Source organism: Manis javanica, chromosome 5 (genome assembly GCF_040802235.1).
Source record: "Manis javanica isolate MJ-LG chromosome 5, MJ_LKY, whole genome shotgun sequence".
Lineage (NCBI taxonomy): Eukaryota > Metazoa > Chordata > Mammalia > Pholidota > Manidae > Manis > Manis javanica.
The window spans coordinates 173,006,556-173,023,142 of NC_133160.1; the positions used below are offsets into that span (position 1 = coordinate 173,006,556).

General features: G+C 47.4%; 1 protein-coding gene across 4 annotated transcripts in view; it reads left to right on the plus strand.

Annotated features, from left to right (window-relative positions):
• Nucleotides 1–1,362: 1,362 nt before the first annotated feature.
• AFAP1 (actin filament associated protein 1) overlaps nucleotides 1,363–16,587 on the plus strand; it is a 149,758-nt gene continuing 134,533 nt past the window's right edge. For 2 of the 4 annotated variants that reach the window (XM_073238023.1, XM_073238024.1), the window contains exon 1: nucleotides 1,363–1,558. Coding sequence is in view for 2 of the 4 variants with exons in the window: in XM_073238022.1 (XP_073094123.1) it covers nucleotides 8,205–8,229 (25 nt within the window). In the remaining 2 variants the exon portion in view is untranslated. Of the gene's footprint in view, nucleotides 1,559–8,115; nucleotides 8,230–16,587 lie in introns of all 4 variants that reach the window. The other 2 variants (XM_073238022.1, XM_073238025.1) reach the window with 2 other exon arrangements.

Genomic DNA, 16,587 nt, shown 5'->3' on the forward strand with positions numbered 1-16,587 from the left:
AGCAGAGTGGGGCCCTGGCTGGAAAGTGGTAGAGAAGCTTATGTTCATGGAGGAACTTGGCAAGTCAGATCGGAAGCCAGATTTTGAGTGGTGTGCATGTGTGTGACAGAGCACGTGTGTGTGTGCAGGGAGATGGGGATAAGGTCTGCTGCAGCCACGTCAAGAGTGTACCCAATTATCCATCCATTCTATAGGCATTCCTGTAAGTGCCAGGCTGTTCTGTACACGGAAATGAATCAGTCACACTCCTGCATCGTCCCAGAGGAGTCACACTTCACTAGTGGTGGGGGAAACCACTATGGAAAACTCCAGCAGGGGCTCTGCCTGCAGGAACAGAGGAAGAACGCACGGGGGTGAGGAATAAAGAGCTGGAAGATTTCAGATTTCAGCCTAAGCAACTATGGATGGAGAGGCCATTTAGTGAGAAAGAAAAGAATGTAGAAGAGCAGGTTGGGGGCTCTGAATAAAGCACTTTGTTTTGGCCGAGAGAAGTTTGAAATGCCTCTGGGGCATTCCGGCTGGGGACCTGGGAGAGGTCAGGCAGGGCTGGAGAGAGGGGTCCGGCTGTTGGCACAGTGCACGGTGTTTACCACGTGGGTAAGCAAGAGAGTTTATGGCGTGTAGGAGGTTCCACGGCCAGTAGAAAGGCCTGGCCTCAGCCGTGGGCCCCCCTAACACCCTAACACGTAGAGACTGGGCCACAATGGGAGTGGATCCAGCAGACCCACAGCGGAGCAGCTGGGAGGGTCGAGACAAGCCAGAATGCATGGTCAGATGATGCCGGAAGATGAAATGTGATGAGGAGAGAGGTTTTAGAGATGATTGGTACTTGGATATTTGGGGGTGACAAGTGGGGAAAGGAGGGCATTTCAGGCGGGTACTAGCCAACCCACAAAAGCTTTGAGGTAGGAAGGATAAGAGCTGGGATTCATGCTCCCTCATCTTGTGTTAGTGACCCCGGGAAATCCCTGGAGCTCCTTCGGGGAAGGCCAAGTTGCCTCTATGCCAATCCTAAGCCAAGGCGGATGTGCTGCGGAATGTTTGCTGAATGAATAAGAGATGAACTAATGAACGGGACTCTGTGACTGGGACCGCAGGTGATCCGGCTCGCTGGGCCTCAGTTTCCCGGTCTGCAGAGTGGACCAACCGGACACTCTGAGGCCTGGGTGGGGACCAGCCGCCCGCGAGCCGCCCCCACCTGCGTGAGCCGGCCTCCACGGCCCCGGCCCCGCCCCGGAGCGGCCCCGCCCCTCCCTTTGTTTCCCCAGGCCCCGCCCCCTCCGCGCCGCGCCCACCCCATTGGCCTGGGGGCGGGCCCCGCGCGCCGGTCGCCGCCGGGGGCGGGGCGGAGGGCGGGCGAAAGAGTGCGCTTGCGCGGTGCCAAGCTTGGTCGCCCCTTCGCCGGCCGCTCTCCGCGAGGAGCCGAACCCGGAGCCTGACGGGCTGAGGCGGCGGCGGCGGCCCCGCCCCGGGCTCCATTGTTGCGGCTGCTCGTCTCCGCTGCACTCGGCCTGGGCGCCGCTGGCAAGGTGCAAGGGCTGCCCAGTGGCGACCTGAGGTGAGGCGGCGGCGGCGGGGCCGGGCGGGGGTCCCCGGGCCGGGCGTGGCAGGTCGCCCAGAGCGCCGGCGGGCCGGGGCCGGGGCCGGGGTCGGGGACTGACGGGCCGCAGCGCGCGGGCGGCCGGGCGTCGTCTCCCCGAGGGCGCTGTGTGCCTGCTGCTGGGCTCCGGGTCACCCTGACGGTGGGACCCCTGCCTCGGTCCCCGCCGCCCCTTGGTGTGTCTGTCACCGGAGGTAGCTCTGCGTGGGCCGTCGCGCGTGGGGGGTCCCGGGCATCCCGCGGGTGGGAGACTGGCCCCCGTCCCCCTGTGGGGCGGCGGGTACACTGTGTCACTGAGGGGGGCCGCGTGGACCGTCGATCGAAGGGGTCCCGGTCACCTTTCTCGGCCCCAGGCCCCCGCGAATGGCCGAGTAACTGCTTGTGGGTCACGGAGGGCGGCCGTGCGTGCAGCCGCCCGCGTGGTGTCCTAGCCTCCCCGTGAGTCGGGGGCTCGGCCCCGTGTCCCCCCACGTGCTTTGTCTGGATGTGACCCTGCCCCGCGCGCACGCCCCGCCGTGTGCGCGGGGTCCCTCGGCTTCGGGGGGTCCTCGCGCGGGTCGTGCGCCCCGCGGGCGTGGCCGGCTGTGCGCCAGGGGCGCAGTTGGCCTGGGCAGGATCCAGGCCCCCTCTTTTATTTATCGCCTTTCCTGCCGGAGGAGCAGAAGCGGGGAGCGCGCGCCAGGCCGCCGCACTCCCTGCTGGGCGCGAGGGCCGGCTCTGGTCGGACGGGCCCGGGCCCCTCTGCCGGGCGCTTCTTGGTTTCTTCCGTTGGCACTGGGAGGAGAAAGATCCGGAGAGCCGGATACACTGTGCGGCTCAGCGCCTGGAGAGCGGAGGCGAGTCTCCGGGAAGCTGGCGGCGAGAGGCTGAGCCTGAGGGAGGAGCATCCACGCCCACGCAAGGAGGCCACGGGATGGGGCCACGGCGGTTGCATGGAGAGGTCGGGGTGAAGAAGGGGTAGCCCGGGCGAGCCTGCGGATTGCAGCCTGATGCCAAGACCGGGGGGCCTCCCTGCAGGCTCTACATCTCTCAGCCACTTAAAGTGCAATCATTCAGTTACCCTTCCTCAGCGTTTAAGAATCCCTGCCATGTCCCCGGGGGGCTTGCGGGGATGCAGAGTTGGACGAAACCTTTCCCTTTGCAGAGTGTTGTGGGCCGAGACGGAAGACGGAGCTCTAGGCACAAGTGGCACTGATCTCCCAGCTGAAATTCTTTGTGAACAAGATGGTGTATAAGTCACAGGAAAACAAGATGAAGATGTGGTGATACTGCTCTCACTGTTGCAAAGTTAGACAGCGAGCCCTCTGCCCTCCCAGCCGTTGCCGTATGGCTCTGCCTGGCCATTCAGCCCTGTCCGTGTAGATGGCACCCTGTCCGTCTAGATGGCACCCTCCACCCCACAAGCCTGCTTGAAATCCTTCTCTCCCGCCCGCTAAGAGCTATGGTCTCAGGGCACAGAGCTCTCTCTGATCAAGGGGTGAGCATGGTTGGTGCCCAGAGCTAAGAAGACGTGTGTTTAAATGAAAGATCGTTTTTCTATACCATGGACCCAAGTATTTCATGTGATTTAAAATCTTCAGTTCTTCAACTCTCTTTGGAGTTTCTCTGGGCTCTTTGTACTTTTACATTAATATTTGCTTTTCTTAGTGTTTATTGCATAGTGTAGAGTGATTCAAATTTACTGGGTCTCATTCTGGCTCTGGCATTAAGTGACTGTTTGTTCCTACAAAGCCACCCCTTTGGGCTTCAAGTTCCTCCCCCTTTGAGGGTCTAAAGCTAGAGAAGAATCTTCTCAGCCCTAAGCCTTTAATTCTTGCAACCAAACATATATAGCAAAGGAAAGTTCTCTTGGTGGAGGTCTTTGAACATGTAGATTTGAAAGTGAAAGTTCTTCTTTTCAGAAAGTTTGGCTGCGTGGGTGTTGCATGGATGTGCCCCCTGGCAGTGAGGGACCAGAGTCTGATGGAAACTCAGGCGACTTTCTGATATTGTCTTGTGTCGTCTTCATAATTATGCTGTCCTTGAAACATCTGGACTGTATCAGATTGGTTTGATGTTTTCCTTAATGAAGTTGTGGGGTGCATAACTCCTGTCAGGAGCATTTTATTGATCCTTTTGAGTGTCACATGAAATCAGCCAACTGTAGGCTTCTGTATGTCCCAATCTCTAACAGATTTTAATTTGGGGAGTCTATGAGACAACGAATTTTTTAGTGCCTTGTATAGGTGTGACTCTGTATGATAATTTAAAGCATATTTTAAAAATCATTACTTATCAAAAATTGCATCACATGTTAAATGACCTATAAGGAAGCTTCAATTCTAAGGGATATGGTAATTAATCCTTTAAAATTAAATCTCGCTCCCAGTTTATCTGCTTGGTAAAATGGGATTTGGTGTGCTCTTAAAGCCACATGTCTGCCTGTAGAGAGGTACACAGTTTTCTCTGCTGTTCTTATTTGGGTGACCACAGGGACTAAAAATGGGTAGCTGTTTGGTTAAGTAGTGAAGCCACAGAATTACCATTTTCACTTACCTCAGGAGGATTTTTGTCTTTATTTTGATTTGCAGTCTTGTCTTAATTTTAAAAAGTGCTTTTCTACATACTGCATACAGTTTATTTTTTTAGGGATCTTATTTTAGGATGAGTCTTCCGAAACACAACTGGATTTTCTTTGTGGCTTTCTTAGATTGAGTTAATGTTCTCACTGAACCTTAACTAGTTAATCCTTGTTGTGCATTGAGAGTATTATTTCGTTTGTAGCAGGCTTGATGTTTTTTATGGATTAAATGGAAAGGGGTCTTTCATGGACAGGAATGCCTGGAGATGCACAGTAGAGTCTGAATTCTACACTTCAAAATCATCCTTTCCTTCTTTACTGAAGGCAGAGAGTGAACCTCACTGTTCCCTGGGGGCCCAAGCAGAGAACATAACTCACCTCCTTTAAAGAACTGGTGGTGCTTCCCTTTTTTTTAGGTTACAATATTCTGTAAATCTCCTTTTTTTTTTTTTAAGTGTTATTTGCTGGGAACTGGAAGTTCAGAAATAAATTTTGCTTGGACTGTAAGTCTTCGTGTTTGGTGATAACGCTTCACCCCATATCACCTAACAAATGGATATTTTTCTTTCACTTCCATTTTAAAGTCTTTATCATATATATGTCTATGATTTCGAGCTGTCTCCAAATCTTTTTGGGTGTTGACAGGTTGTAAATATAAATGATACAGTGACGATAACTCACTCAGGTTCTCTTGGACAGGAGAATTGAGCGATGATCTTGGCCCGGGAAAGGCTTCTTTTAAGTCCAAGTACTTCTCTGAATTTCAGCTCCATAGTTCAACACATTGTTTTGGGGATGAAATGAAATCATGAATGTAGTGAAATTTTGTAAGTGGTAAAATATTACCAATATTTTGTGTGGTAAAATTGCCAAGGAGTCAAAAAAATGCTTCATTAAGAATTCAGTGAATCTGGGATTTTCTTTAAAATTCCAAATGTTTAAGATACAGATGTTCCTTAATTTGAAGTGTGCTAGGCAACTTCATATAAGATTATTTTCTGTCTTTAATTGGCCGGTATTGTTTGGTATTTTAACATTTTGGGGAAACATTACATTCAGATCTTTTGTAAGTCAGACTTTTGAACACGCATAATTTAGCCTTTAATAGCTCTTCAATTATGTACATTCCCATGAACGTTCCTTTAATGAAGGATCATTTCTTGACATTCCTGGGCAGTAAGCAGTCTGAGGTCGAGGTCCACAAAGCATTTAATATCCAGCACGAGTGAGCAGCAGGCATCGGTGTGAACTTGACCAGCACAGAGGTTTTCTGGGGCCGCCCCTTCTCAAGCCAAGCCACTTAGGGAGCTGCTTGCACAGTGTCTCCCGAATGCCAGGCAGTTCTGCTTTTCTCTGTCTCCGCCTTCTGTGCCTTCTCCTTTCTGCCAGCTCCTGAGCACTTCCAACTTCCCAGGCTTTGGCTGAGGGCAGAATCCCAAGCCAGTAAAACACAGCCTGGTCCTCAAGACTTTACATTTTATGTACAGATATACAGGTATAGTGTCATATAGCTCAACAAACCTTTACATGGATTACCTGTGACATGCCCCAGTACCCTGTCACATGCAGAAATGCACTGGTGGCTTGCAGTAAGTCATCCGTGAAGGGCTGGAGGCCACCTCTGGGGGGAAGCAGACCTGAATCTAGTTCTAGGCAGTCTAGGAAGTGCCACTGTAGGTACAGAATGTAGGAGACTTTGGGGGCCAGGATGGTGCACACATCCAGCTTTGATTCTCCATTCTAAGAGTGGTGCTTAGAGTTTAACAGGTAGACAGGTATTGGAAGGGCTGTACACTAAAGGAAGGACAGTGAGTTACCTGAAACAGAATTGGTAGATGTTCCGGGCAACTTAAAATTCCCAAAGTCTGTGTCTAATAGACCAGTCTATAATCTGTTGTTTTGGATGGCCATTCTTGCCTTTGATTCCAGGAAGTTAGGTGACTCTTGCTGAATGTGGACAGTGAGATTTTCCATCTATCACTGTATGATAGATATGTATGTTTCCAAGGGCCGCAGTAACAAATTTCCACTACTTACTGTCTTAGAAACAACATGTATTATTATCCCACAGTTCTGTAGGCTAGAAGTGTGACTCTGGCCTCACCAGGCAGGAACAAGGTGCTGGCAGGGCTGTGTTCCTTGCTGGGGAATCTGGGAGAATTGCTTCCAAGCTTGATCAGACTGTCAGCATGAATAGAGCTCCTGGCAGGTGGAGGACGTAGGCCTGTTCCCTTGCTGACTGTCAGCTGGAGGGCTGCCCTCAGCTCCTAGTAGCGTCTGTCTGGTCCTTGCACGACCCCCTGAACCCGGAACCAGCAAGAATGTCGGAACGGATACTGCTCCAGGCCTCTGCCTTCTCCGTATGCTACAGCCTTCTTCTTCCTGTAAAATGTTCCTGTTTGTACGGGCTCATGAGATGAGGCTGGGCCCACCTGGATAAGCCAGGGTAACCTCTCTAAGGCGGTAGCAATGTCCTTTTTGCCACGTATGTGACATAGTTACAGGTTCCAGAGATTACGGCATGGACTTCTTTATTCTGCCTTCCGCAATTACCTGACCCATTTGTGACAACATCCTGTGAAGTTATTTATCATTACCCTCAGTTTACAAATAGATAAACTAAGCCATCAAAACTTTAAACAAATTGGCAGGACCATTAAGATCCCTATTAAATAACAAGAGTCCTGACCTGCTGTTGAGATGTTGGTGAGGTTTATAAGCAGCAGAGACAGGTCAGTTGGAAGCAGAGTAGGGTTTGTGTTTTGGAGTATTTAAATGGCCCTCTTTGATTACAGAAGTTTTGCCAAGAAGTCATTAGAGTAATTCTTCTATTAGAAAAAACACCCATGTGGGGAACTTGGGGCCGTTCCTCGTGGCAGGCTGTGGGGTGAAGAGTATTTGATTCCATGTCCACTTCCAGAACGGAAGCAGCTGAGTCAGCCCAGCAGAGTTCACATTCCTGAGTTTTAGAGACTCTTTCAAGGTTGAAGCAAAGCCCAATAAACAGAAAGTTTGTACCTTCATTGATCGTTAGGAATGAGGTGTGCCTTGTGGTCAAGGAAACAACTGGTGATGGCCACTAAGTGTCTTAAGACCAAGCATGACTGTGACCTTATGTGATCATGTAGGTGTGTTTACTAGTTTTTCATGAGGATATTTTTCCCTTTACAATAAATGACAAACTCTGATTTAAAATAAACTTCGTGTAAGAAACAGTATCTATATTGCTAATGCTTTTAAACTGGCCTTCAGGAATTCATGAACTGCCTGAAATCCTGTGCAGAATTTTGTGCGTTTGTCTGTGCCTCTGTGTGTTTTTCCCGGGGAGAGGATTTATAGCTTTCCATGCCTTGTCAACGGGATTGGATTCCAGAAAGTTTCAGAATGCCCCACTAAACATAATATTCTTGCTGGTCAAGTATCAGATTTTGTCTAAAAATTAAATAACCACGTTTAACAAGTTATACAGGCGCATAGTTTCAAGAGTCAAAAGTTCTACAAGTCTTAGACCAAAACAACCCTGCATCCATCTACCCCGCCCTTCTCCACCCTGATTCCTGCTTCCCGGAGGCCATCCCTTGATAGCAAAAAATAATATTTTTGCTATTTCTTCCAGATTTTGTGTATGTGAAACATATGAAGGTGTTTTAGAAGGTGATTTAGGTCGCCTACCCAACCTTCCTCCCATTGCCTTAGCTCAGGGTGATTGTGTTAAATATTCAGCAGTGCGTGTGATTGTGGAAATAATATTCATCACTGAGATACTCAGTCTGTTTTGATTTGTTTCCTTTCCTTTCTTGATTTCTCCTTAGAGTTGGGAATGACCCTGCTTTGTGTTGTTTAGTTTATTTGTATCTGTCCTTTATTCGCCCTGCCCCTGCCTTGTTACCCCAAGTGTAAACCTCGCAGCGCACTCATACCCATCAGGTAACCACCCCTCTTATCCTCTTCTTAGGACAGTTCCTCCCAAACCTCTCATCCTGCCTGCCTCCTCTCAACTGGCCTGCCTCACATTTGTCCCCTTACTTCGTCCCTGTGACCCTGATGTTTCCTTTCACCTCTTTCCTAGGTAAGACCCTCCTGTTTTTTTCTCTTACTTTGGTTGAACACATTCAGCAGTAGTTTTCTAAGAAATACTTTTTTTTTGAACTCTTGTATAATGTTGGAATATTTTACTCTCACTTTAATCGATTGTTTGGCTGAGTATAGAATTCTGGGTTAGAAGTCACTGTCCGGCAGAATTCTGAGATAACTGCAGAGTTGACTTTCAGCTTTCAACACGATGGTTGATGTGTTCGATGCCATTCCTTTGTATGTGAGCCGTGTTTCCCTGTGTGTAATCTTTTGGGCTCTTGTGATTCTACGTGTAGGGAAGCTTCATGATGGTAGTGCCGTGATGTGGGTCTTGTTTCCATTCATTGTGTTGGGAACTCGGTGGGCCTTCCCCATCTGTAGACTCCTGTCCACCATTCTGAATGTGAGTTCCCCTAAATGTCTTCTCTTTTCTTTTTCCATTTTTTGGTCTTTCTGTTTTCCTTTTTAGAAGATTTGCCCAACTTTTCCTCTAAATCCTTCTATGTGTTTCTTATTGCTAAAATTTTTTTTCACTTCAAGAACTCCTTTATAGTCCTTGGAAATACTTTGTAAAAAGTGCCATCCTTTCTGTGTCAAGGATGTGGTCAGTTGTTCTATTGGGCTCCACATCCTGGAGGAAAGGTTTCTTTTTTAATGGCTTTCAGTTTGGTTATCTATGAAAGCCTGGTGAATTTGATAGTCATTTCATAACACAACTATAGTTTGAAAGAGAAATTACCTTTCAACTCATGATCTCTTCTCCAATATGGAAAAAGACTCAGCTTTCTGTCCTTGGAGGTCTTAGGACATTTCCTTGGTGTGTCCTCAAACACGTGTTGAGAACATTTCTTTCCCATCCATGCCTGTGTTGTGGCTACAATGTGCCCTCTGCCTTGTTTATTTAAGCCTGTCCATTCGGTACTGTGAGCAGGACAGTCATGGTGGTTCCGAGTCTGGGAACCCTGCTTCCTCTTACTTGACCCAGCACACTTCTAGTTCACTGTGCCCGTGGAGTGCCATATGCTGTGTTGCTGGCAGCTGGTAGCATTGAGAAATGTCGTTTTGTAGGTTGTTTTTTAACCATAACAATTATTAAGAAAAGGAAAAGAAGTAATAATGGTGGACTCTTGTTCTGGACATTAGGTAATGGTACAATAGTTTTTACGCATGGTGGGTGGAACTCAGTTTGGGGGCTGTCATCTTGTCTGGAACTTTAATGTCACAGTAGTTTATAGAGATGGCTTCTTGGGAGCAGGACACAGTGCCTCCTGGGGGCGTTTGATGGAGAGATTTGTGACAAGGATGACCAAAGGGGAAAGAACACATGTGAAAATTGTGCTGGAGTCATACACTTTGAATGATTTTGAAGCCTGTAAAGGGTCCCCCAAACATTCACAGCATCTAATTCTCAGTTACTTTAACTCTCAGCTGTGGAAACAAAAGTGAAAGTGATGATCGGGATGAATCTGAGGGTAATGTGGCACGAGGTTTTCTCTTTAAATATCCTCTTCCCAATTAATTGAAATTTGTGTACTGGGCAGCCATAAATTACTTGGCATTTTAATTCAGATGGGTTAGTTATTTGACTTTCGGTTCCTGAAGAGTGACCTTCTGTCTTGGTCCGTCCAGGCTGCACAGGTTACATTTTGTATTAGGACAGCAGGAAGGCGTTTGGTGCCCTTCGGGTGCCCACATTGGTTTGGGTGCTGTGGTTCTTTTAAAGTGGCACCAAGGCATTTCGACTGGAAGAAGACTTTCCATTTCTATTACTTCTGTAACTGCACCTTCCTGGAACAATCCCACTGTGATTTAAAGACTTTGGAGTCAAAATCACATTGTCCAGGTACCTCTTTTGAAGCAAATTTACACATAATGTCTGTTTATAAATAACTCGGGTGATATGGAAGTAGATGTGTAGAGTAAAAAGCTGAATTTTGCATCCTTTCTTCTCTAGAGGTAGCCATTTTAATAATAAAGGATGTATGTCAAACATTTCCTGGTGTTTATATTGGCATATATTTAATAATATGACATATACTTAATAATATATATCATTTGTTAATTTATTTAACACCTATCTATCAAACTACCCTCTGTGCCAACTCATTTCATTTTGAGAGCAATCCTATTATTGTGACCATTTTACAGTGAGGAAACTGAGGTGCACAGAGATTGGGGGCCTTGTGCAACATCACACAGCGAGTGTTGGAGTCAGGGTGGGCACCCAGGCAGCCTAGCTCCAGAGCTCTTGATTATTCTGGATTATTTGTGGAAACCTCATGGCTGCCTGGCAAACCTGGCCTCCAGCAAGAGTTCACTTCACTCGTGGTACCCGTGAGCTTTCTCTGCCTCTTTAAGCCTAAACCTAGATCTTGGAGTCACTCCAGACCCCAGCCAGGACCTCCTGAGGACTGAATGGAGGCTGATCCAGCTGGTTGGATGGTGTAAGTGGAAGAGGGTAACGTGCCAGAAAAAAGGCCAGGTTGATGGGGCTCCCTCCTCTAAGGGGTGGGGCCTTGGAGCAGCCCCGAGACCTTGGCTACTTGGGTAGAAAAGTATGAGTTCAGGGAGAGGATATCCCAGGGCAAAATACCTCTAAAAACCGAAATCAGGTTTTTAGAGAGAAATAAAGTTTAAAACCCGTTTATTGCTTACAAACTGCAGTCCTGCTCCGTCTCTCTCCCCTGCTCCGGAAGAAGCAAGCATGCCAGCAAACACCCGGCTTAACCTCTCAGGTTCAGGCACGCCCCAGGTTGCACAGGTAATCACCCATTGACATGGAGATGAACTTCTCTCCACCCCTGAGGACATGTAAATGCACCAAAGCCAGGCGAGATATTCTGGAAATGTTGCAATTTTATCCACAAAGAGGAAGAAGGGGAGTTTTACCCCTGGTGGTGACACTGGCTGCAGAGATGAAACACTAGCCACCAATGAGTTGGGTGGACTGCCCATTAATTTCCCTCAAGTAGACAGTTTGGGGAACGTTCTCCCCCTGGAGGCCAATAAATACAACTTCTGGCCCAGCCAGGTCAGGGCAGCTGTGGTCCGGCCCTGCTTGAATACAAATAGCATTTATCAGAGCCAGCCCAAATGTTCCCAAACAGCTTTTTTCCTTTTGGACAAAAGTCCAGTTTGACTCATAGGTACCTTTCCTGCCTTATAGCTATGTTATGGATTAAAGTTTTCTTTTTGATACTGAAGAAGATCGGAGTCGGTTAATATGGCACATCCGAGGCTGCTGGAGACAGAAATGTAGGTAGCGTAGGAAGTCACTTTCTTTTCATGGATCACATAGTGTTAGAAGTGACCCGTACTTAAGTTGGAAAATGAAAACAAATCTTGTTCTTTAGTAGGATTCCGTAGTCTGGGTACTGCTGCATCTTGTATGGACAGCAGGTGTCGGAGTCCTGGGACCATCACCCTCTTTCTGAGACGTCCTGTGCTTCTCCCTGGGGTAAGGCGGGCCATAGCTGGTGAGCACCGAGTGTTTGTTAGCCACTTGACATATAGTGTCCCATTTAATATGACCTTAGAGGTAAATGTTATTTTTATTTAAGATGAAGATAGAGGCTTAGAGATGTTAAGAAAGTTGTTCAAGGTCACATAATTACAAGTGGAAAAATGAAATGCTTGATGAATTCAGAGGTTGCTGTATAGCAAGGGAGCTGGCCACCATCACTTGCAGAGACTCAAGGGCAGGCAGAGGAGTTGGGGGCTCCCTGGAGGAGGAAAGGGGGCTCAGGTGTGCCTGATGGGGCTGGGGACTGGGGCGGCTCACGGGGGGACGTCCCAGGTGACTGGCTGGGGAGCAGGTTTGGATTTCTCGGCTTGGTATAAAGTTGGAAGCAAGGACAGAACTGAAGGAAGCTGTCTGTCAGTTAGTGGCTGAGTCCTGGCCAGTTGTTACAGGGTGTTGGCTATGGATGGTCGCTGGAGGAGCAGCCGGCTTCCTGCAGGTCTGCGTCAGCCTCCCAGCTGGTTGTGGGGGTGCGGGTGGGGGTGGGCTCCGTGGGTGGTGGCTGTAGACGGGGGCCAGAGTTCTGTTTTTATTTGTGATTTGGCCATTGTTTGTATATTCAGCCTCTCATCTGTCTCTTGTTGGTAAAAATATTAAATGACAAATTAGACATGTTGGGAGTTTTTTAGATGTCATATATCCTCTGGAAGAAGTTTTCACATTGAAATTCTATCAGAGAAACCATAACTCATTGGGCCATTAACTTCAAAGATTTAACACAGAAAGACTTCAACAACATTGCCTGGACATCATCACATTTTCATCCATTGTTATGAAAATGTGCTTTTATCTGCAGCCAGCTCTTTGTCATCCGGTTTGTTGTTGATCCAAATTCTGGGACATCTCATCTCCTGTGCGTTTCTTGTCTGTTACTATTAGCTGCCCCATCTTGTCAGTGAGTTTTATTTTTGTAACTTTTGTTGATAGGAAGGTATTGATTGTGGGATTTGCAAATTGTGATCTTGGAGCTCTCCTAGGTCAACCCAGCGATGTTACAGATAAACTGGGACGCAGAGGAATGTCCTAACCTTTTAGGTGGCAAAGCCTGGGGTGAAATGCAGTGCTCTTTCTGCCACAGTGCGATTGAAGGGAAGGCTAAAACATACGGCCCAAAGTAAAATATTTTATAGCTGATTTTTATTTCTCTCTGCTTCTCTTATTAACACAGAAATTTTAAGTCGGCCAGTTATGTTATCACAAATGTAAAAAGTGCTGATTTGTTCACCTATTGTTTATCTTTTTTCCTACTTGCTCAATTGTTTCAGTATCATTGAAAGGACACTGTAAGGACTGAATGGTGTCCCCCCAGTGCCTATGTTGAACCTTGACCTCCAGTGTGATAGTATTTGGAGATGGGTCTTCGGGAGGTCAGTAGGGTCAGGTGAGGTCATGATGGGGGGCCCTGGTCCTCTGAGATCAGGGCCCTTATAAGGAGGGACAGCAGAGAGCTTGCATGTTCTCTTTCCCCATGACGTGAACAGACCGTGAGTCGGCACTGACCAGCACCTTGATCTTGGGCTTCCCAACCTCCAGAATTATGAGAAATAAGTGTCTGTTGTTTAAGCCACCCAGTCTGTGGTATTCTGTTGTGGAGCCCTGACCTGACTAATACAGACATGATTCTAGAATATTGTGGTCTTGTTGCCGGGCAGCTGCCTCTGGGGTGGGGTGGGGGGGTCTCTCCCTGCACACTAGCTGAAGCACTAGGAGAAGCTTCAGCCTAGATGGGGGAGGGTTCTTGACTCCGAATGAGGAAGAATTCTCGAGCAGGTTGGACGGGTGTGGGTAAGGAAGGAGTTCTTAAGTGAGAGTAGCAGGGATGGCAGCTGCCATGCGGGCAGCGGAGAGCAAGGAAGGGCAGAGGGAGAAAAGGGCAGCTCATTGAAGTCCTTCCTGCTCAGCACTGGGCAGAGGCCTGGCCAGCTCCTAAAGCCAGCGTCAGCTGGTGTCCAGTGTCTGCTTAAATTTGCACAGCACTGGAACTAAGTCCCTTACCACCCTGGGATTTGGGGGGGCCACAGAGCACCAGATGAAGTGAGATTTTGTTCTGAGAACTTCCCAAAGGCAAAGAGAGGAGATTTGCAGGCAGGCTACTGAAGAGTATGACCGTACAAGTGCAGCCCTGTCCGGGTCGCCCAGGCGATGGGAACTTGCAGCCCCAAATCAGAGCTCTCAGCAGCCCCTTCCTACTCGTCTGAAGTCAGACAGAGAGAGGAAAGACTCGTGTTAAGTCTGGGAAGTTGAATGAAGTAGCAAAGTGACAATGACACTTACCACTGGAAGAGCGCAGAGACAAAATGCAGTAAGCTGAGCAGAGATAAGGCTTTATTTATTAAGGCAAAAAGTATGCGCTCGAAGAAAGTGGAGTGTGGGCACCCTCAGGAGGTGCACTTAGGGCTTAGGATTCTGTCTTTCAATGCTTTCAAGAATGGGGCACAGGGCGGTGAGGGCTGGGGGGCTGTGTGCTTGACATGTGGTCCCATGGTGTCACCACCCACAGTCAGCCCTCCAGATCTTCTGCGAGATAAACTTGACACGATGAATTCACTGACCCTGCTCTTCTCTAAGGTAGTGGTCACCCTCATGCAGTGGGGGCACATCGCGCAGGACCGCTCGCCCTGCCCCAGAGTGGGGTTGGTTGTTGGCTGATCACCGAACGGTCTGTTAGGAAGCTTACCTCCCAACTCCCTGGTGTCCACACGGAATCTTAGTCTTGGGATGGGGACCCTCCTGTTCTTACTATTCTGTATGTACCTCAGCATTCTTCATCGTAGGCAGGAAAAGTTAATCATGGCGCCTGTCCCGTGTTCCTGCTCCACTTCAGTCTGAGTTGTGTTGTCAGTGCCTTAAGAATGAATGCCTAGCAGATTCCTGTGTACGTGGAGAGAGCGCTGTGGTGCCGGGGCTGGGCCCTCGTTCATGCTCTTCCCAGGCGTCCTGTCTGTAGCATTGTTGTTCCATGTCTGTGCAAACTCCTAGTGATTCTCTGTGTCGAGACGACCCACAGATTCTCAGGCTTGGTGCCCAAGGCCTTCCTGATGTGGGTGCAGTCTACAAGTTCGGGGTTCTTTCAATCACTGTCATCAGTCTCACACTGCAGCGAGTTGCTGAGCCCTCTTCTGAAGCCCTGTGGAAGAGCTGCACTTAGAATCTATACTTTCCCTTCTCTGTCTTTGCATGTGTTCTTCCCTCCATCTAGGACGCCGTCACCCCTCTCTGCCTCTTCAGATCTTACCCATCCTTCGAGGTCTGAAAACGCTCCTCTTCCGTGACCCCTTCTCTAACACCCAAATTAAAACTACGCTTTCATCCTTAGAACTCTGATAGTATCTAAAATTTTATTCCTCATTAATACAATGATGCTGTGAATTAGGTATTACTAGTTACCTTATTATTTTATAGTTAGGTTAAAAATACTTGGGGCATACATTTTGAATATGTAACATGAACAATAGAACAACGTTCAAAAGGCCCCAGAGAGTGAAAAGGAAGGCCCATTCTGGTCATCGGTCTCTGTCCTCGAACCACTGTCACCAGTTCCCCTTGAAACCTTCCAGGGATATTCTGTGCATAGTCCGGCATTTATGGATAATAGTGTCTTCTTTTTAAGAGCACAGATGTGGGCATAACATAAACCCTCTCCCCTGCCAGTCTTCTATTATTAGATGTCCAGGAGGTTCCCAGTCTTTTGGGATGAGCTGTGCTGTGTCGTACATAATTCTTGTGCATTTGCATGAATACATTCATAGGATGGACTCCTAGAAGTGGAATTGTTGTATCAAAGGGTATGTATGTTTAGATTCTTGATTGGTAATTCTGGATTCCCTTTCGTTGGGGTTATACCATCTCATTCTCTCACTGACACCGTGTAAGGGTGTCTGTTTGCTACACCCTTGCCAATACAGTGCGTTCTCACATGCTTCGTTCTTTGCGAGTCTTATAGATAGGTTGGAACAATGCTCCTATTTTAAAGAATAGGAAATTGAAGCTAAGGGTGATTACTAGGTAGGTAATTTGCCTGGTTTCATAGTATATAGTTAAGCTACAACCTGAATTTAGTCTTCGAATTTCAGAATGTGTTTTTTTTGGATGCAAGCTGGTATAAAATATATATTGCCTTTAGCAAGTTAAAATTATGTACTATTTAGTCCTTCTCCTGGATTATAAGCTTTTTTGTTCATGTGTGTGGAAGGGAATTTGCAGGTTTAGAGAATTTTTTATTGAGAGTATAGAACAGTCCTGAAAAAGCAGTGCATATAACAACAACAACAAAATATATATATATATATATAGATCTTGTTTTTTAATCTCAAAGCATACCTAAATTGTCTTCTGACTTTTCAAACCTTTTGATGTAATGACTTAGTCTAGTGGAGAAGTCCAGGCCATTCGTTTCTTAAATATGGCAGTTTTCTTGGTTAGAGAAAGGGGCTTTTGTGATTGACCCTGTTAACTTGCGGGGATCATCTGCGTTCAGTTACTTGCGTATGACTGAGAAGACTGTTTTGGGAAGCTAGTACAGTTTAGCAGTTAAGTTTATTTCCTTGATTATTAAATCCTCTTTCCTTCTGTCCCTTATCCATCATAGTGACAACATAAAATCCTCCCATGAAGCCACTGGGTTCCCTTGTCACCCGAAGAAGAAGACTCTCCAAAATGGGTCATTGCACACCGAATCATGAATTCAGTCCGAAACAACTGAGCATAGTGATTCTAATATTGTCAAACTTCCCAGATGTATGACCTGATAGTACAGTTCATATATGAATTGTGTGTATCAATGTACATTTATTTATTTATGATGTAGGAACCAAATAACACTGTTCAAATAGT